Genomic DNA, 21537 nt, shown 5'->3' with positions numbered 1-21537 from the left:
ACACAGACTATGGAAATGCAGCAATTGCTCTGGGAAAAAACAAGAAAAAAACAAAACAAAAAACCCAACCACACTCATGCCATGGCTTAGAAGGAAAACCCCTGTGCAAGTAAAGAAAGAAGGAAAGAAGGAATAGGGGCTCTGTTCTCATCTCTCAACTCCCACAGCCCACCAGCCTAAGTTTCTCTGTGTTAGCACATAGTACACTACTTTTCTTCAAGTTCTTTCAGAGATCTTCTACAAAGCATCTTGAGACAGCAACCAAACAACTGAATCAGAGACAAATTTAGAAACTGTGATGCTAATGAAACATTCACAGCAACTTTGCCATTTCATCGGAATCCATACAGAGGTAAAATCATTCTCCCCTCTTGATCTGGCGAGTTCAGACAAACCCTACCTTCAGTTACAGCAACTATTTGAGTGAAGAAGTAGATGATAAATGACCTCGGAAGATGGTCATTAAGCTTTTTCAAAAGGCAGGCCAAACAAGTTTTTAAAGAGAAGCAGTATTGGGCTTGGTTTGTTGTGTTTTGTTTTTTTTTTTTCAACCCATCATTTGCTGTAACAGACAAACTTTCAGAGACTGAAGCAGCACTTTTCTCCCTTAAAGCAACTCTGATTTTTCCAGCTACATCTGTTGGCCTGATAAAATATATTAGGTTCTGCCTATAAATATTGCCTTTCAGAACATCACAGATGTATCAAAACTACTGCTAACAACTGACGGTGATAGGTTTGTATACTAAAGAGTCATTTTAGAACTAACTGTGAAGGACGATTAAACCTGCATTCTGAAGTGCCAATAACACAGCCACAGCATTTCGGACTGCACAAATAATGAAGACAGTACAGATTTAAACAGGCCAAATGAAGTTGTTAGTAAGCAAAGTACATTTTCCTCAAAGTACTTTTAGGATGAACTCCAAATGGTCAAAAGCACGGGACAAGATTATTGACACTGGCTGACCTACAGACCTTCATATCAGAAGACTTCCAAGCGCAAAGATTAGGTCAATAGAGAAAGTGTAACGAGGCCTCCGGCAGGTCGTTAAGCAGAAGACACCGGCGTTTGAAGTGCGCATCTGATATAAAGAAAAACATTGGTTGAAGGCTCCCAGAAACACACTTTACTTAAGATGAAGACAAGCAGGAATTCAATAGCAGCTCTTACAGTTAGAGAACAATGAATCCTGTAAATATTTTTCACTCATTTAATTAAGAACAAATCCACCTAATCCACATTCTCATTTTCTGCATTTGCTCTCTATTCTTATTGTTGCAAACAATTTGACTAGGTGAGATATTTTTAGGAACTGACTTTTAAGCAATTACTACAAAGAGGTCAATTTGAACTTACGGTGAAGGCAGACCACACAAACGCCACCTAAGCAAGTGGCTGGGGAAAGAAAAAGCGATTCTGTGTAGTCAAAATATGCGAGTAATAAAAGTAATGGGTAGAGCTGGCTTCTTAAGGCCCATATTCACCTCAGCCACATGCTCCCCAAGCTCCTAGTCTCCCCAGTAGCACAGTGAACCCAAAGAAGGTTTCTGAAATCAAACTTCACAACACAATTCCTCCTTTTTTCCTCCCTCCTGTTTCATAAAACAGGGTGAATCTCATGGCTTCTTAAACAGCTCCATCTACTCAAAGAGAAAAAGGCTTCTGTCTTTCTCCTCCACTTGGGCTCTCACACTCTTAACCATCCCAGACCTTTTCCTAGCTGGGTCTAACAACTGAAGGACCAGCCAAGAAGGCAGGGTAATATTCCTTAAGCATCGCATCACAAGTAGTCAGAAATGGGAAACTACAGGTTTCATCAGAGATCTTAAGTCACAAATAACGGTCTTCAGATGAAATAGAAATTCCTTTCTAGGAAAAAGGACAGTATCAAAAGCCTTCCATGGTTTCTGTCCCCTGGTACAAAGTTAAAGTTTGGCTTTGAGAAAGTAATGGATGTACCAAACACCTGGATATTCAAATAACTGCAATGCTTTACATACTAAAACATGCAAATTATCCAGCAGTCAGGAAGAAGTACCACCAGACTTCTGAGGGTTTCCTCCCACACAGACCCTCTTCTTCCCCTCTAGGTATTTTTTTTTGGCCATTTCTCTGTGTTCTCTGGATGTTAGGTAACTGCTGCTCCAAAGGGGCTATCAAGTATCTAGAAATCCTTGATAAATGGCCGCTCTGCACATACAGACCAACCCTACAATGCGTGCACAGTCACTGCAGCAAGCAGGTTGAAGGCTGTTGCTTTTTTAACCAGAGGCAGTAAAAATAAAAATCATGACCAAAATCTGCACCGATCTGTTGTGAGCATGCATCAGGTCCAAGTATATTTCGGATGAGCTCAAAACAATAGGAGCACGTGCCCCAGTGCTTCCGTCCCATTCTCAGGAAAACATGCCTGACTGAAGCCCAGATTTTCAGAGGTACCTGCCTGGTGTGCAGAACCTCTCATAGACACACGGAACATCCGGTTAGCCCCAGTGAACCCAGGAATAACTAGAACCAATGTAGATTTATATCATCCAAGAAAACTTGAGCGTTTTTTTTTCTGCACATACTCTCCATGTACTCATTAGAATTATATTAAAAAGAAGGCTCAGGACGTTCTTTTACCAAAACCAATTCTACTTGATAGAAAGTTATGAAGACATGACTACCTAAGTGAGTTGCCATAAGCCAAGGTAGGGGGTGGATTTACAGCACGCTAGGCACTTCACAAAAACTGCCCTTGAGCACGCCCTTATCACATGCACGTGCTACCAAATGAGAGTGGTGCTCTTACCAGCCAGTAGCTTATTTTTATAAATCCAAACACTTCCACCACTATGCCATATTGTGTTTGTGGATCCATACACACTGGTCCAGATTTTTAAAGGAATTTAGGCATTCAACTTGGCTGTTAGGCATTTAACTGGATTCGCAAAAAGCAAGAAAGACTATGATAAGTCACTGCATATACAACAAGGACAACTGCCTAGATTTTCTTTTTTAGTTAAGAGATGCAGCACAGGACTTTTTAAAGCACAGCCTCAGCCACCTGTCTGAACTTTTTTCGTTACCCAGAGCTAAACTAGTAACAGATAGCCTTATTAGCACACAGAAACAGTACTGGGCAGGTACTGGGAGACACCAAAAAAGTGTGCTCTATCTTAATTCACATTTTCCCAGATAGGTAAGAAACTTAATTTAGATTTTACAAAAAAGAGGCATGACATATTTGGCATTGCATTCGTATTATCAGTATTTGCCTACCACACTTTGAAAATAAACCTTTCATTATGTCCAGACATGATTTACAGATACATTCCTTGAAATAGAAACACTGTGTTAATTTTAAGACAAATCCTTTCTTGTGTCCAGATCTGATTTACAGTTCATTTCCTTCAAATAAAAATGTATGACGCGGATTTCTATTTGCTTTCTGCCAGGAACTTCTATTTTTAGATGCAGGGCAACTTTATACTCCTTTAATACGCCTGCCACTCCTAAATAGCAAATGGTGCACCTTAGCAAGGGCTGACACATTCCATTAGATAAATAAATTCTGCCAAATTGCTGACAAAATTGTATCAACATTGATAAGAACTGCAATGTGCTTGGACCTCCTACTTGTTGGAAGTCTGCTAAAGAAAATTACTTAACTTTGGGTTTTTTCTTTTCTTTCCCCTTTTTTTAAAAATTTTTGAATTGTCATTTTTATATGTGGAAATAAACCAGAAAAAGTAGCTCTCTGGATACACTCCATACTGGAACCAAATTGCTCTGACAAAAATGTCCTTCTGCATCTAGCAAGTCAAGGCTGCTCTAGAAGTCTTTGCTGGCTCCTATTTTCAAGGCACGAGGTCTCATGTCATGAGCTTTGCCCAATATTTCTGCACCTATGTCTCTCCCATTTCCTCCCACACTCACTTCCCACTCTCCATGCACTGCCCAAATTAGTGATGACTGACCCTTTTGGATTCTTTATCTACTCCCAGCTGTGGACCTTCTTATATCCCATCCATGCTAGTACAAACAACCTCTTAGGCAGTATCTACCAAATATTTTCCCTCCATCAAGAGCACCCAGAAAAATCCTGTTCTGAAAAACACTCCACTGTTAAAGATTACAGGGATACGTAGAAAACATGAAATACATATCATACCTTGTGTCTGACCCTTTGTCTGGCCTATGTTTGGTGACATACAGACAGTATAGATAAATATTTTGTTAGCTAAAAGAAAGTACTGAAATAGTTTTCTTGTTTTGCTTTTCTTTTTCCCCAAGTGACAAAGCTTGGTTTAGTTTTTCAATAAAAGTGACAATTTGGCACACATTTGATACACAGATACGTGTTTTTTTCTTCTCCCTTCCTATCTCAATATCAAGTCAAATGGAATCTTCCCAATTAGAAAAACAGTTTTTCTGTCTATCTATCGGTCTTCATGATCACTTGTGTTTTATATTTTATGAAATGATGACTTCAGAAACATGTATTTGAATACATAATGTGAGAGGAACATGCATTTACTGCTCTTCGTGAAACTAAACAGCTTATTATCTAAAGTATGGAAACACAAACAAAAAGGACTTCGTTTACTAATTTAATTCTCCAGAAAGCCTCTGCAACACCAGTAATGTCAGAGTGCAGTGAAGATCACACAACTCAAATACCGTGTCTCAGGGATCTCTAAAACACTCCTTGCTGCAAGCTTCTGGGAAAGAATCAACTTCTTCTGGTAAGAAGTTTTTATTCTATTAGGTAAATGATTTTGAGTTATTTGAAACTATGAATATTTGGCCAAATGTTCATGTTACTGAGCAAATGTTAGGTAAATTCCATCTGAACAATGAAGCAACTTCCAGCAATGAGTAACAGAAATAGTGCCTCCCCTAGACACTTACTTCAGCAAATGTCTAAAAGCAATCCCATAATCTGGTATTGCAAAGAGAAATGAAAGACACTGGGAGGATCGCAACATTTGGAACAAAAACTCTTTCACCGTAATGTAGATAATGTCTATGTAGGAACAGAGACTTTGTACTCACTTTCATTTCTCATGGATATTCTCACTTATCTATTCTTCTCAACGCTTCCAAATTATTTCCTGTTTTGACAAAACAAAAACTATTTTTAGAGAATTTCTCAGCTCTGGAGAAAAATGTTTTAAAATAACACTTGGAAAGCCTACTAGAATGAAAAAAACTTCTCCCCTCCCCCCCCCCCTTAGTCTAACTCGCACTCTCAAATATTTCCCATTTTATTTAAAACACTTCCATAAACTGAGGAAACAAGATCCTGAAAATAATTCTACTTAAAATAACCCACAGTTCTGACTGAGCAGGAAGTCCTTTGAGAACACAGACACAGTCTCCCTCACATTAACAACCAGCTCCTTCAAAATCTTTTTATAGAACTGCAAGTGTTTAAAATTAAGCATTAAATTAAGAGTTTTGTCAGGGATACAGTTATAAAGCATGTCCTCACTATTACATGGGTTAAAATTAGAGAACATGAGTATGGAGTGTGCAGAAAAAAAAAAATCAGGACCGAGTTTAACCTGTAACCAAAATTTTAAGTTAACTAAGGAACCTATTAGATTACAAAAGTACTGTTTACTTATTTTTGCCATATTACATTTTCTCTATTTTCTACAGAACTAATGAACAGAGTTGAAACAAGAGTGTCACCTATGCAGCTCATCTGCAACACTGAATATTTTTTTTATAAGTCAGCACCTGAAATTTTTGCTGGCTACCTATGAGTAATACATTCCCTCACATCTCAAAACAGACCTCCAACAACCATGGAGCTACAGCATCTTGTGTCAGCCCCACATTTTCAGAGGACTTCTAGATAAGTAGGAGGAGTACTGAGATTTTAAAAGAGTAAGAGGTCTTCCTTCTCTAAAACAAACAAAAAAATCACAGGCCACAATCTAAATCATTAACAATAATGATGTGTGGCATTTAGGAACGTTACTGTAAACAACTATGAAGTTTGCATTAGGATTAAATAAGGTTATGATAGACACAGTGGAGGCAGCCTCCAAAAATTAAATGAGAAAACAGCAGCCCAGTGCCCTGGTTGCAGAAACAGGTACAGGATTTCCACCTCTGCTGTTTCCCTATGGGCAAATCCCAGGCCCTTAGAGAAGGCAAATCCCCACCTCATATTAAGACTTGGCTTGAGAAGCAGACCTCCACTGTAGAAGTCTGCTACATCAAAGCAGCAGTTGTAAGAACAAAAGACAAGGAAGGTAACGCGTGGTGTGATCCATGCCCTGCCACAGTCGTTTCTCATCCTGCAAAACAGATGATAATACTGCCTGACCTCAACGTGTCGCAGAGCAATGGGATTTTCAGATAGTGGCGAAGCACCGACACACAACGCTGGCAACTCAAACTGCATTTGGCAAAGCAACTGAATTTAAAACACACTTCTCTCTTGGGAGAGGGAACTTTAGGAAACAATCTCAACTGACATCGCTTCCCAGCACTGACACCTCAGTGACATAACACCATGACAAAGCTTTATTTTACTGCCAAGTTTGGTATCCTCATGTGAATCTCAATTGAGCAAAGAGGTCATCTTCCCTGCATGCTTACTACTCCTCTTCAAGCACAGGCAGAAGCGAGGTTCTTGTGAGCAAAGACACCTGAATCAGCTTATGCTGGATAGAAAGTGGTGTAAGCAATGCTGACTTTGCAATAGATCAGCTAAGGAACAAGGAACAGTCACAAAATCCATCCCAGCAGTGATGGTAACAACAAGAGGGCAATAATGAAGAGCTTGGAAAGATAATATAGTTACCAAGGCAAACATATGTCCAACCTTTAGTGAGGACTCAGGGAAAAATGTTATCCCCTCAAAACACCCGTGGTGTTCTGTGTAGCACCCAGGAGACTCTTGTTCAACCCCTGCCTCAGTCCAGTCATGCTTAATTTCCAAGACAGTCACAGCAGTTTGCTATAAAATGCCCCCCCAAGTCCCATTTAAGGATTGTTAGAGCTTTGAACTTATTCACCTCCTTTATATTAGATTTGAAAATGAAGTCATAACATTACCTGACGAAACACACATGCTGTAAATCCACAGACCTAGATCACCAATGCAACTATAGCGGCCAACAAGTGTTTTGTTTTTTTAAAACTCAAATCACCAAAACACACACACCAAAAAACCCTCTCCACCACCACCCTCCAACATTCACAGAACAGCTCCATCAAGTTAAACTGCTCTAATTCTGTATTTCAAGCATCCTAAGATGTTCAAAACCACATGACATAGAAAGGTAAGAAAAAAATATTGTCATAACTGGTAATACATCGGGGCATGAGTCTGAACCTGCAGAGCACCCGTCAAGTGCTGATTTTGCAAAAGTCAAGCTGATTCAGTCTGAATTTGCATGTTCTCCTTGAAGCTCTGTGGAAGGGAGGCAAGCATAGTTTCCAGATTTAAATCTTTCTCTTATTTTAAAATATTATCATTTGAATACAAACCTTAGCTATCTCCCCAAGGTACAAAGTGTGCAGAAAGAGAAGTATGTGTCCAGTATCAAGCTGTGGAAAGATCCCAGCCTGAGAGAGAATCAAGAACAGTGAAGACAGGTTTCTGTTAAAAGCATTTGCAGATGCATGCAAGCGGGCTACTTCATTTACTAAGAGTGACATGCAGCTTCTCACATGATCAAAAAGTTACACTCAGGAGTAGTCTGAGGACCCAAGAGCTCCCATGTGAGCACAACTTTGGAGCTGCAGGGCAGAGGACAGCAGTTCAGCCCCAGCTACAGCAAAGTCCCAGCCACAAACCAGAGCTTAGAACCACCCTGTATATGGTGAACAACAGATGAACGAGAGAAATACAGACAGAAAGATACAAGCTGTTCATTTAAATAGGCTTCACCTTGCACAACTTGGAACATAATATGACCTAACGAGCAAGCAATGCCACTTCCAGCCAGATAACTGCATGAGGACTCTTCTTCCTATATACAACACTCCTTGAATGTACTTCACGTAGTAGAAAGGGGACGCAACTGTGGCAAACTGGTGTTTAACTGGAAGTGGCTCACCACAGATTGGACAATCTCACTCTAGGAAGTCAAGTTGAGCTCGGATTACAAATTCAAGGCAGCAATAACTGAGCCACATGTGCTGTTGTGAGTACATGTATGTTAGCATGTCTGAGGGACATTATGGAATAACAAGTACATATAATCTCTAATGCAAGCAGAAAAGCTAAAAGGGAGGTTTGGGTCTGTTAGAGAACCTTAAATCTGAAAGTCCTTAGTTGTAACACAGAAGAAGAACATTGTGGGGAAATGGAAGGTGTAAATGTCACCTACATTTTTTTCAGGATTGGTCCCCAAATTATAACTAGCAGAGATGCACTTGTTTTGAAGTTCTGCCTTGGTTCACTTTGAGACAACTCACTTCCAACATGCCTAAAAGGACTTTGGCACAGCTTCACCTCGGTAAGAGGCTGCTTTTGCAATCACAGCTCCTGAGGGATTTAGTTCTACGAAATACATAATTGGTGCTTTTGTTACTGCACTTTTTTTCCCAACAAATTGTAAACATTTTCCTTCATTTTGTTTACTACTCCTCTTTGACTCGTACTGACTGCAAAGGCTTTCAGATTTCTGCTGATGTTAATGTTATTAAGTGACTCAGATGAGATGTTCACTGACATCTTAAAAGCTTTGCTTTTTCAGCTGGTCAGTATTAAGCTAGGAGGGAAGCATACTCCCCGTGTTGGGAGATCTCCTTCAACCAGGACTTTAGATCCAAAGGTTGACCCTCGATCAGTTTTTGCTGAGTTAAGGACAGAGTGGCACAGGACTTTGGCTAGAGATGAGATCGTGCCAGTAAAACATCAATATACTTGACAATGACAGGTAAGGTTGCTCCTTCACTCAATAATGAATGATCAAGCTTCAGGTCAAGGAATTACCAGTAATCTACAAAGATAAAATATACTGGGGAGTCAGGAAAGAGGAGACAGCATGTCTCTTCCCTCTCCTCCAGCTGCAACTTGTTTAAAACCCCTTGCACTTTGGTCATCTCAATCTATCACCTCCCTGAAAACCAAGTCAAACCAACTCTCAGAATGTCTTTCTTCCTGAGGGAGCCATCAGATCCCTTGATTTAAATCAATTCTACTTTCTCTCAAACTTCCAGTAACTTCAAGCTTCTCCAAAACACGGACTGCATCTTGTAAGAGGATATCACATCCATTATTTGACATGTGATCAATACTTCTGCCGACTACAATGATTCTTCACATCAGGAAGTATTCATTCTAGTTTTAAAAGTATTTTAAAATTTAATAGAGAGGAAAAGGGAGAAGACCAAGACACAGTGTTAATTACCCATGTATTTATGGATCACCAGTAAAAGTCCTTGATTGTGAATCTCCCAGGTAAGAACCATATCTTCTTATTTGGAAGCACAGCACACCTAGCACCGTAGATCATCCTGAAGTTGAAATAGTACTCAAAATTTGTAAGGAAGAAAGTCAGCTGGGTGTGACGTAACTGAAAAGTGAAAGCCTAGTCATATAGTCACTCCTGATTGCAGATTAGTAGCTGCTTTTATTAGAAGGCAGATATCAACCCTGAGACTTAGAACACAGGTAGAAGTGAAATGTGTAGTTGGGAAACTGAAAGCCTTGGTCACTTGTTACTTGTAGGGCACCATTTCAGAAACATCAGTGTCTTTTTAAATTCCCACAAAGCACTCAGCTCTGCTGGTTTGTATCTTTTTTTACAGTAGCCTGGACATTGATACCGAGTACGAGGAACTCTTTTTATCCATTTATCATAAATCATGATATGATAAAACCCTGCATGACCACAATACACTCAATCTCTGTCGTAAGTTCTGATGAGCAACCAGACCAAGAAGTAGGTCTGATCTAACTGTTGCCATGAACATACTAGGAATTTAACAAATAAAAAAAAAAAAAAAAAAAAAAAAAAAAAAAAAAAAAATCTGCTTTTAATTGCGCCCTGGAGCCTCCAGTGACCTTTTACAGGGATAATTAAAGATGGAATTTGGCCAAGAGCAATTTGCTTTTAAGTCGCATTCAAACATCAAGATGATTAATAGATACCACCGAGAAATCAACATACTCCTAAACTCTGCACTGGTATTTTAAGTCTTCCAAAATCTTCCATCGGATACATTGCTAGAAGTCTTTGCATACAGTTCTTGCTTTCCACTTTCCCTTCATGCTCTCTTTAGACTGGGTCCATCCTTTCGATCTTTAAAAAAAACCTGGCTACATCCATCTATCATCTTTGCCATTATTTCCTACCCAATCAACACTGCAGCAGCAACATAGCAAACCATAAAGCCAGGCAGCATAAGGGAAGCTGATTTAAAACAAAACTGATTTAATTCACTTACACCCTCATATCCACATACTCACAAGCACCTGGATGTGCACATCCAAGTAGTCCATGCAAAATTCAGGTACCAAGACTCCTGAATCCAGGAGGTCTGCCTAGGGCTTCTTGTGGCAACAGAGAAAAAGGGACACCAGCTATTGAGTTCTTAGCACTTTGGGCTCTTCTTAGGCTGGCAACTATGCACTGGTTTTGGCTAGGCCTTTTTGTACCCTTTAGGAACTGTCAATAATCAGTCTGTCCATCTTGTCCTGCCTCCAAGAGTCATCATGATTTGCTCATTCGCTCAGGTCCTTTGCCTCCTGACCACCTGCACGTAGACACATGCTAGGATTTTTGATGACCCGCTAATCTCGGTGATTTCAGCGTATGCTGTTGTCACAGCCCTTCTGCTGCTGCTATTCCTTCTGGTACCTCCACTCCCAGACATTCCCATTCATACCGGTCTTAACATGTCTATTACAATTCTCCAAAATTTCATTGATCACCATCAATGGAAGAGAACTACAGAAATTATAACCCTCTGCAGAACAAAGCAGAGAAATGGTTTCAGTGCACAGTAGAACCGCACAGTATTTTAAGGCAAGAAATGAACTAACCATAAGTTGGCCTGCTGAGAGGCACCTGGCAGTCCTGGTGGACAACAAGCTGACCATGAGGCAGCAGGGTGCCCTTGTTGCCAAGAAAGCCAATGGTATCCTGGGGTGCATTAAGAGGAGTGTGGCCAGCAGGTCGACGGAGGTTATCCTCCCCCTCTACTCTGCCTTGGTGAGACCCCACCTGGAGTACTGTGTCCAGTTCTGGGCTCCCCAGTTGAAGAAGGATGAGGAACTCCTCGAAAGAGTCCAGAGGAGAGCAACTAGGATGATAAAGGGTCTGGAGCATCTCCCCTGTGAGGAAAGGCTGAGAGAGCTGGGCTTGTTCAGCCTGAAGAAGAGAAGACTGAGAGAGGACCTCATCAATACATACAAATATCTTAAGGGTGGAAGTCACGAGGACGGAGCCAGACTCTTTGCAGTGGTGCCCAGCAACAGGACAAGGGGCAATGGGTACAAACTGAGACATAAGAGGTTTCAGTTGAATATGAGGAAAAACTTCCTTACTCTGAGGGTGACGGAGCACTGGAACAGGCTGCCCAGGGAGGTTGTGGAGTCTCCTTCTCTGGAGATATTCAAAGCCCACCTGGACAAAGTCCTGTGCAACCTGCTCTAGGAGAACCTGCTTTAGCAAGAGGGTTGGACTAGATGATCTCCCGAGGTCCCTTCCAACCCTTGCCATTCTGTGATTCTGTTATAAACGGGTTGCCTTCCAATACTAGTTTCTTTAATAGTCTTCTAATAAGACCACATGCATTCCATATTATCTCTCCCAAGGGATTACCATACATTGAAAAACATTCTGGAAAATAAACTAATTTAGAAGAGATTTATTTCTAGGTACCACAAAAAAATCCAGAACTCTCACCTGCTTTACTCAGTAGTTCTTCCTGCCTTAATAATACTTCAGAAAAAACACAGTAACTAGAAATTAGAGCAAACTGTATGTTGTTTTTCATGGAACTGATCAAAATAACATCACCTCAAAATTAATATACTGGAAGCCACAGTGCCCACTGATGCTTTCCAGCTTCCTTCTGCATTTCAATATTCTGAACATTAGCTAAGTAGTCAGAGCACTGAGCCTAGTATAGATCAGCTGCAAGAGAAGGGACATCACAAACACCACACATTTCTAAACAAGAAAGGAAAAAGCATTGTCCATTTGCTTCTAGTCTAGTAGGATTCCACCACAAAGGGAATATGGTTAATTCAACATATGGAAAGATAAAATTTATTGCTCTTCAGATTATTGCAACATTTGAAGCACTGGTCTTTGTGCTATCCTCAAGAAACCATAGGTTACCTCAGTAGTCTAAAACAAATATGTGACTAGATGAACAAATTCCTTACCTTTGCCCCTGTGGGTCTTATCTGTAGTGGCTGCTTAGGATATGATTTTCAGTGCACCTGAGGGCAAGTCTTCGTCTTTGTTACAGAATTTATATAAGAATTCTTTTGAGAATTACAAGAAGCAAAATCAATCTCTGAAGATTTTATTTTAATAACTAATTTAAGAAAATAATGTACAGGGGAAAAATGATTGCACCTCTAAATCTGTAAAAGAATCATTAGGGTAAGAAAAAAAAAAAAAAGAGGTTTTTTTCAAATCCTATTTTCTGGTCACTTTGGAAGACAGCCTTGAACCACTTTCTCAGGTGGCTAGCACATACCCTGATCTCCAGACTATAGAATCAAACATTTTTCAGTCAAGCAAACATTATTTTGTTTAAAGCAGAACAGATTCAATGACCTACTAAGAGAACTCCCAACACTAGATCCAACATGCAACAGTTCTACTGACACGGGACTAAATTCCTTTTGTATGACAGTAAGAGTATGGATTTGAAAATAGGGTCTTCTATTTCCTATACCAGGCCCTAAGTAGTTCTTTTCTTTTTCTCTTAGTAAGAATAGGCTCACTTTAGGAGGCAGGGCTCCTGGTGAGAACTCTAAGAAATAAACCTGATATAATTCTTTACTTTATCCTCTAGGTTAAGTGCAAGAAGTGCATAAAACCACCCAAGGTTTTCCAATTCACAGGAGCAGGCACAATTACATAATTTGCACGGAGCTGCCAGCAGAGCTGCAAAACTGCCAGCTAGGAGCAGCAGCCGTACAATACCCCCTGCGGGAAGAATGCCGGAACACCCACACTATATATCCCATTTTAACTTACTTCAGTGCCAGACTTTGCTGGCACCAATGGTCTCCAGACTGATTTGCTAGCAGCTTTATTACTTAACCTGAAGGTATAGTTAAATGCATTTATTCACCCATAGCTGGCATTTCTTCTCTTCCACTTCCAAAGGTGGTGCGGGTTTTTTTTCCTTAGAATTCCTCCACAGTGGCATTCTCCATAGAGAGAGGTATCATTTTGCATCTTCCTCCTTGAAACTCACCCTGTGACAATTCCTTTCATCCTCTCCTCATATGTATGTATTTTCCTTACTGCTTATTACAAAGTAATCCATGGTGAAGTCTTCCTTCCCCTCTCCAAAGTCATACTTAGACTGCTACCATTGCTCCATGGCACAAGCTAAGCCAGCTCTTCCCCCAAACCAGCTTGTGAAGTAATAAATTAGAGTCACAACTCCAAGAGCAACAGCCAGTTTAAGGTAGCAAGAGAGATCTTCTCAGATATTACTGCAGTATGTAACAAGACACATGAGCCAACTATGACTACAGATACTAACACAGGCCACAGAAACTTACTGAAGAACTTAAGTACTTACACAGATGGCTTTCCCATTCTGTCAAGGCTTACATATAGGCTTAAAGCTTTTTTAAGTAGGTTTTTCAAAGCCAAGCAGCACTGGGACCAACTGCAGGTATTGTTATAAAAATACACATCCCTTCTCCCCTCTGCAAAAATAAGCAGTTAACTAAAGCAAGCTTTTGTTCATTATTTCTCTCCATCCATCTCCTGTCTTTGAGCAGCTGAGGTGGTCATTTAGGAAGGCAGGTGCGAGTGTGCAATGAAATCCATGGAAGTGGGAGGCAATGGTACCATGGCATGCCCAGGTTGTGAAGCAAAACAGTACCAACTGGTGAGAGACTGAAGCAGAAACTCAGCAACGAGGCAAGTTTTAAAGTCACAGAGATCAGACAGAAAAGGCATGGACAAAAGGTCTGGAAAAAGGATTATACAGGGTGAACAGCAAAAAAATAAAAGCAAACCTGCCCAAGGTCTTAAAAAACCTAGAAATGCCATGTACAAAACAGGTAGATATTAAAAAAGAGGCAGCAGTGAATGATTCTTAGAGACCTAAAGATTAGCATTACAAAGAGTGCACACTTGCTGAGAATACAAAAGTTCTTTTGACTACAAAACTATCAAGAAAGAATGAGAATTCACAGCAGAAAAAAAGGTTGAATCAGCCTTCAGTTTGCATAAAAAAAAGATGGAGATCAAAGTGGCAAGTGAGATCATGTCCAGACACCACCAAAATCCTGAAAAACTTCTAAATCAAGTATTTCCTATCACCATTTTGAAAATAGATGCACAAGCACATTACTGACACATTCTTACAGAAACCTAGTAGCAAAATAAAAATAAGTTTGACAGAAGTAATCAGCAGTGCATTCAGAAGCACTGACCTAAACTGGTGCGTTCATATCATATCATATCACTGTAAAATGCAGAAAGTGCTCGGGTACTTACACAAGCCAGAAACAAAACTCCCATTGACTCAAGTATATCCAAGCCTGGACTAGAAAGATGCACAGAGTAACCTTTGGGAGAGTTCTGAAGGGCATGCCCCTGTGGCATGGGACACACCTGCTATTAACACAAATTTAGGAACAATTATGGGCAGGACAGATGAGTTTTCCATATACCCATAGACTAAAACTGCTTAGCAGAAAGCACAGCAAAACAATTGTTTCCAAGCACTCTAGTGTGACAATTCTCAAAGTTAGATCAGAAGCAAAAGTTTCCTGGAAGAACGCAAGGCCAGGCTTAAGCTGAGCAGTTTCTGTCATAGCAGCAATTTCTCATCAGGAGTAACTGCTCTACACAGATAACCCACAGCGCTTTTGAGTGGGCATTTCTGCCCCTCCTGTCCTACAGCTTCATTGCACCTTCAACCATTAGCATCTATTAGATGAGAACGCAGCAAGCGGCTCTCGAGGAGGTTGGTAAGGAAGGGAAAAAATAAGAAGTTTCTCTCAAAACTGAACGGCTTTGTTTACAATGGTCTCCCCCAAACAGTCCAAAAACTTCAAAAGTCACCTTCAAAAAACAGTTACTTTAAGATGCTGTATTTCAAAACAAGAGAAAGAGGATAAGTCTAGTATTTGTTTTTTGCAATGCCAAATAACAATTCCAGAAGATTTATTTATTTTTGAAGTACAGAGTGGAGAACACGCATAAGACCTGGTCCTCTTCACAAATACAAGGTACGCTCACTGTTCTGAAGGAAGACCATGCATTTAGCAGCACGGTTTATTCAAAGAGCTGAGTTCTACGTCAGTTAAGACTCTGACAGCTAGTAGGGAAGAAGAAAACATTTTAGATTTCTAAACATTGTTTATAGCTTCTGCTGCTTAACACTAGGCCATTCCTGCAGCAATATATAGATTAGCAAGGAACATGATTATGCTGAAGCCTATGCAAGACATACATTATCACATCAGAATAAAAAAATATACTCTCTGTTGTAACTTTTCATTACAAAAATACCAGATGGAGAAGACAGACTTTCAGGAACGATCTCACAGAAATCAGGCAGGCTGAGGCATGCAAACATTCAACAAAACATACACACACACACACAAATGTGGCACTGAGGACTAAAGAACTGCACAGATTGAAATACTGTATTACTGAGGACAGATGTTATCAAAAGTTTTTAAAAGTATGTATTTAAGTAACAATTGCTAAATTTTGTTGTTTAACTAGTGTTACACTGATCTGCATGTTTGTTGTTGGCCATACACGCTCTTCAATTTCGGCTCTACAGGAAGCTTCTGTACCCATTACTAGAACACGAGGTCTGAGAAGAAAAGAATTTGGTCCCGAGTTTTGTTGTTTTCACATACAAGTTCATTTTATCTTAATAACAGTATCCAGGACTGAACGGTTAACTACAAAAACATCTTTTTCTCCTCACCCATAAAAAAATGCAAGCGGAGAAGCTCTCAAGGCAATTTAGTTCATACCAAACCATGTGCCAGACGAAAAAGGGTCAAATAAACATACTCTAGCACACAGGCACTCTTAGCTGAGAAGCAATAGAGAATTCTGACATGCAACATCCTACTACAGCCACTTGAGTAGGTACAGGATACGTCGCCTCAGCAGCCTGAAGTTAGATTACAGTCTTGTCCCTTTACCAGCACAAAAGTCTATGTCAAGGATCCAGACTTGATTCATGTTCTTCAGTTTCATCAGGTAGTTCTTCAGCAGATGCACCACACACATTGTCCTGGTTATCTGCAGACTGATTTAGCTCATCAGGTTCCCCAGCTGCAATCTGAGTTGTTTCTTCTTCCTCTTCTTCCTCAACTTCCCCATCATCCTCTACATCCATCTCGAACACCCTCACATGACGGAGATTTGAACTTAGCTACAGAGACATTAAGAAGTTTCTGTTAATAAATAAATAAAAGCACCAATACCATTTTAAATGTCAGCCAATAGCTTTGAAAATAGCCTTTATCTTTGAAATGGAGGTATCGAGGAAATCAGCAACTTTTTTATTGCTCTGGAGGCTGAAAAGTAAAGGAAGTAGATCTATTAACTCCTGTTAAAAGTTCTTCCTTGTGTTAGGAGAGAGGTATGACTGTATTTTGACACACTTAAAACACATTATGAAAGTATAATCTATTTTGAAAAAAAAAAGCTTTGATAAATCTCACTACATTAGCAGAAACAGGTTATCACTCTCACCAGTCATAGCATGTTTTCTTTAATAGTTCACAGATACTGTACTTACCACACAGGAAACTTTTCTAATGCCATTTACAGAAACATACTGAGCTTTCATATTCTCCAGCACTCTCCACTGATTCTCCAAGACAACAGTACGCATGGGTATCTCACCACTTTGCTCATCCAGCCTGCACAAAGCAAGAAGAAAAATCACAAAAGCTAGTATGTAAGAAACAATTCCCATACTAAGAAAAAACCACAGCCAGTCCAGTATTTTATGTCTCAGTTTTATTATATCATATGCAACAAGCAGATAAGCATTTGAAACCATCATAACGATGCTACAGATATTCTAGAGCGGGGAATCCAACTGTGGAGACACAGCACATTTCAGCTGATGTAAAAAGATGACAGCAGGTGAGAAGGAGTTGTGAAGCCTGATCTTCCCACAAGTAACAGCTAGAGCAGGAGGATGAGGATGGCCTTCCTTCAGACCTCTCCGCTGCAAGGAGAGGAGTTTCTGAACAAAGTCCTGGAGGCAACGCCTCCACTTACACAGAAGGTTGGCCTCCATGACCTTTCAAAGATTTATCACTCCAGTTCACCACCACTCATATGGACTGTATGAAGGAACTCCCTGCCTATTACAGTGGCCAGGATTAGTTTGAACTTGCTTTTAATATTTTTTGTTCATTCTTCAATACACAATTTCTTTGTGGCATAAAAATTAAAAAAAAGTATTTACAGTTCAGCATGGCTCTTTATTTTGAAGTAAAAACGTATCTTAAGCAATCCACCACAGAGGCATAGGGAGAAAAAAGAAAAAGCAAGGTACAACAACTAAAAGGTTGGATTCACTGCTTGAACTGCACTGGCTTTTTTTGCATGCGTGTTCACTTCCCTGAGATGCTCTCCTCTCCCTACACCAACACAGAGAGAGGCACCAATTTTAAAAGGTTGGATTCACTGCTTGAACTGCACTGGCCTTTTTTGCGTGCGTGTTCACTTCCCTGAGAGAGGCACCAATTTCGATGTTTCAAGGCTAAGCTGACAATAGTTGCAAGTGTGATTACCAGGGGAAAGATGAAGAAATATCTGTGTATCCTTACTACAAGGCAGAGGTATATGAGCAAATATGCTGAAAACATCCTAAATTCAAGTATTCTGACCAGAAAAGTTAGCATCCTCTAAAGAAAAGATTTCTGATTCTACAGAATGTCTTCAATTGGTCCTCTCATTTCATGAGAGCCATGTACATGGGTGGTATTCAATCTCAAAAAAGCCAAACCAACCCCAAAAACAACCCCAAAACTGTTCAGGAAGCCAATCTCAAAAAAGCCAAACCAACCCCAAAAACACCCACAAAGTGAACTGTTCAGGAAGTTTCCATCTCCCCACCCCACTCTCCCTGGCACAAGTAGAGTTTTTATCTTTAAAGTATTTACACATACACACACATAGCATGAGTAACTGTACACAATTAGCGTATTTGTTTAATCTGCTTTTCAGTTCTGCGTTTTCAGACTTGCTTGAAGTTTTTCAGTACCTTTTAGAAGAATCCCAGATGAATTCCCTATCTTGGTCCTCATCTGTGTACACTGAAGATAAAGGCAGCTGAGCCAAGACTCTCTCCTTCCCTTCTTGTTCCACACTCTCCTTCAGAACTACAGTTACAGTTTCATCATCATAGAAGTGTGCATCTAAACAACTGTAGCATCTATGGGAAAATAATTTAGAAAGGAATAAAAGTGAATACAGAACTAAAATATTTTTAAGTTGCACAGCATTCACGTTAAAAAGTATTCAGTTGTTAACAGTGAGCTTTACTGTAAGCGATAAAAAAGGTCAGCCATGCAGCTAAGACACTACAAGACAGCCATAACCACAGCAGTCTCCTGTGTTGTGCAGGAAAAAGGTTTGGGAAGGAGAAAAAAACAAACAAACAAACAAAAAAAAACAAACTAAAGAACCCCTACCTTACTAGCAATCTTAGTTTTTCCCATTTCAGGTGAAATGTAAGAAACAGTAAACACAAACACCAAAGAAAATTTAGAAACACAGCTGAAGGTACTGAGGGCAATCACATCTGGCCTTTCTACACGAAAAGGATGAGCTTAGCCTGCCATGCTTTCTAAGCTGCCTTCATTCAGGCATATCAAGTCTCACTCCATCTTACTTAAAGAACATCACAGATATAAGCAAGAGCTGTTTCCAGCTAGCTTTGTTTCTTGCACATGTCCTAAAGCTCTAGACTAGAAAACTAAAATTTACTTGGCCTTAAGATGAAGTGCAAAATAAGACTCCCACAGTCCTGCAGCTTCGTGCATCTGTCCCATTTCTTACAGCCTGACTCCCCCAGGGACTACGAGCTGGTCCAGCGCCTGAAGTAGTAACTTGCAGAATAAAAGCCGAACTATAGTGCCCGAGAAGTTAACTTAATGTAAAATAAACACTAGAAAACATGATCTTCAATTTAAGCAATCTGCAGTCTGGGAGAAAAATCAAATATACTGACCTGGAGTCTGAGCTCTCATTTATACTGTTGTTCAAGAAGTTTCCAAAATCTACTGCAAGAATTCCGTTACTGACAGACCTAGAAGAACAGTGTTCATATCTCAGTGACTGATTTATTTTCCATTCATAGAGAACCCAAAATCTCTAACAGCAACTGTGGTAAGAGATGGTGTAAGCCTGTTTAAGCTTAGTGCACCCCAAAATGATATAACTGCTGGATGGGAACCTTTCGGTTTCTTCTGCCCCTCAGCAAAACACGACTAATAGAGTCAAATAGGAAACTCCGTCTGGCTTGTGGGATACAGTTGTTCTTTGCTGAACTCCTGGCTCAAAGGTCCTAGTCTCACGTCCATTAAATTATTTGTTACTCAAATCTACATAAAACAAGTTTAGACTGTTTTAGATACCAATGAGGGAGGAAACAGGATAGAAATTACATCACAAGGTTGTAATTTTGTCATCAGCAGCTCTCAACTGGAAACAAAAGATAGGTTTCACCACGTGTTTTCTTCAGCAGTAAAACCCCTACCACAGCTCATCATGTCCTCAAATTAAATGACACAGATTACACAAACCAGTATTTTACAGAGAGGAAGAGTTTTTGTTGTTTTCTAAACCCAGGCCACTGACAGAATGCATCTTAAACAGTTGTATCAGCACAACTAGGCAGTGAGAAACTGTATCTTGGACACTCCTGAAGGTACACAAAACTACACCCCAAAGACACGTATTTTATTTGTTGCACCTAGGAGTCCATCTCCCATTTTTCATTACAGTATTAAATAAAAGGCTGCAAGGGGTTAATCAAAGAAGAATATTTACAGTAAGACAAAGCAACACTGAAAGCATGATTCCCTGTAATTTTTCACAAGTTTGCACAAGCAAGTAATTCTGTGAGGAGCAAAACTAAGGGAGACTGTTTTTTTTCCTAAGCCTAAAACCATGTTTGAGTCTCATACATCACAAACTCCTGCTGCAGTTTCCTACTACACTTCTTAATGTCCTCCTCATTTTCTCTAGTGTCCAACAAAGACTGTATTCACGCTGCTCATTCCTTTTTACAAGAAGATTCAAATTTTAATTGTCTCTGCACACGTGTGCCAAAGCTCATAAGCCACTTTCCCCCCCTTTTTGTCTTACCTGGAAGTATCAGTATGTCTCCTCAAAATGTATATTTTAGAAATAGAATTTTCTAATATGGTGAAGAGAACATAATGTATATTGGATGTTTTGTCATTCCACCTGTAATGCAGGGGGAGCAAATGAAAATTTACATCAAGTTTTAATAATTGGTAAATGACATAGAGCAAGGAATAGAAGCATACTTACAAAAATGGTAGTTTGAATAACTGAGGTGTGGAATCTTCACTGAAAAAGAAAAAGCAAACCAGTTTATGAAACGCTACTGTAATTTTGTGTAACTGAGTTTTAGAAATAGTGTAATACCTTTGAGAAGTTTTGTAGAGAGACATGCAGACTGCTTGATGCACTGACTTTCCAATTACATCCTAATAGATATAATGAAAATAGGCCAAAAAATGCAGCAATTATTCATAATTATAAAGACAAACTAAAACCCCAACCAACCAAAACCACCTGAGTACATCTGAAAGAAAAACCCACCAATATTTATGCTGGAATAAACATCCCTAATGCAAACACTACTGTCACTTGATACAATTGTTTCATGTTTCTTCATAATATATAGACAATATATTGCCAAGTAATGCAGTTACCTAGTACATGGCACATACACCAAGCTAATTAGTGTTGAAAATAGATCCCAATAATGTGAGAACAGAAGACGCAAAACAAAATATCCCCCATTATGCTCTCTCTAGCCAAAGGCTTGAGACATCCCAGCAGTGGTGAAGCTGGGCTACATGCTACTACGTAAGTTGTAAGCACTCAAAGGCAAAGATTAAAATTTCAGGCCTTACGGAGCATGACTACTATCTTCAGTTGACTGCTACCCCAAAAAGTTATCATTTGTATAAACTGAACTTACCGCTGGCTTTTGTAAACACTGATCAATGACCCCTTCCATTTGCCTTTTCACAAAATGCAGTGATTTTTCGGGATAGTAGGGAAACAAAAGTGGACTTTCTGTAAACAGATAAAGTTCATTTAAAAAATGCTTGTATT

At 39.7% G+C, this 21537-nt stretch overlaps 1 protein-coding gene across 8 annotated transcripts in view; it reads right to left on the bottom strand.

Moving 5' to 3' along the window:
* Positions 1-15336: 15336 nt before the first annotated feature.
* ANAPC4 (anaphase promoting complex subunit 4) overlaps positions 15337-21537 on the bottom strand; it is a 32592-nt gene continuing 26391 nt past the window's right edge. For 5 of the 8 annotated variants that reach the window (XM_035903482.1, XM_035903485.1, XM_035903489.1 and 2 more), the window contains 7 exons: positions 21401-21498; positions 20722-20900; positions 20533-20634; positions 19394-19471; positions 18425-18595; positions 16943-17066; positions 15337-16573 (listed from right to left, as the gene is read on the bottom strand). In XM_035903482.1, coding sequence (XP_035759375.1) covers positions 16358-16573; positions 16943-17066; positions 18425-18595; positions 19394-19471; positions 20533-20634; positions 20722-20900; positions 21401-21498 — 968 coding nt within the window. In that variant the 3' untranslated portion in view covers positions 15337-16357. Of the gene's footprint in view, positions 16574-16942; positions 17067-18424; positions 18596-19393; positions 19472-20532; positions 20635-20721; positions 20901-21400; positions 21499-21537 lie in introns of those variants that run through there. The other 3 variants (XM_009648042.2, XM_035903486.1, XM_035903490.1) reach the window with 3 other exon arrangements.

The sequence above is a fragment of the Egretta garzetta genome, unplaced genomic scaffold (assembly GCF_000687185.1).
Source record: "Egretta garzetta isolate BGI_Z169 unplaced genomic scaffold, ASM68718v1 scaffold151, whole genome shotgun sequence".
NCBI lineage: Eukaryota > Metazoa > Chordata > Aves > Pelecaniformes > Ardeidae > Egretta > Egretta garzetta.
Note: the sequence above shows the minus strand (reverse complement) of the source record. Positions and strands in the feature narration are given on the sequence as shown.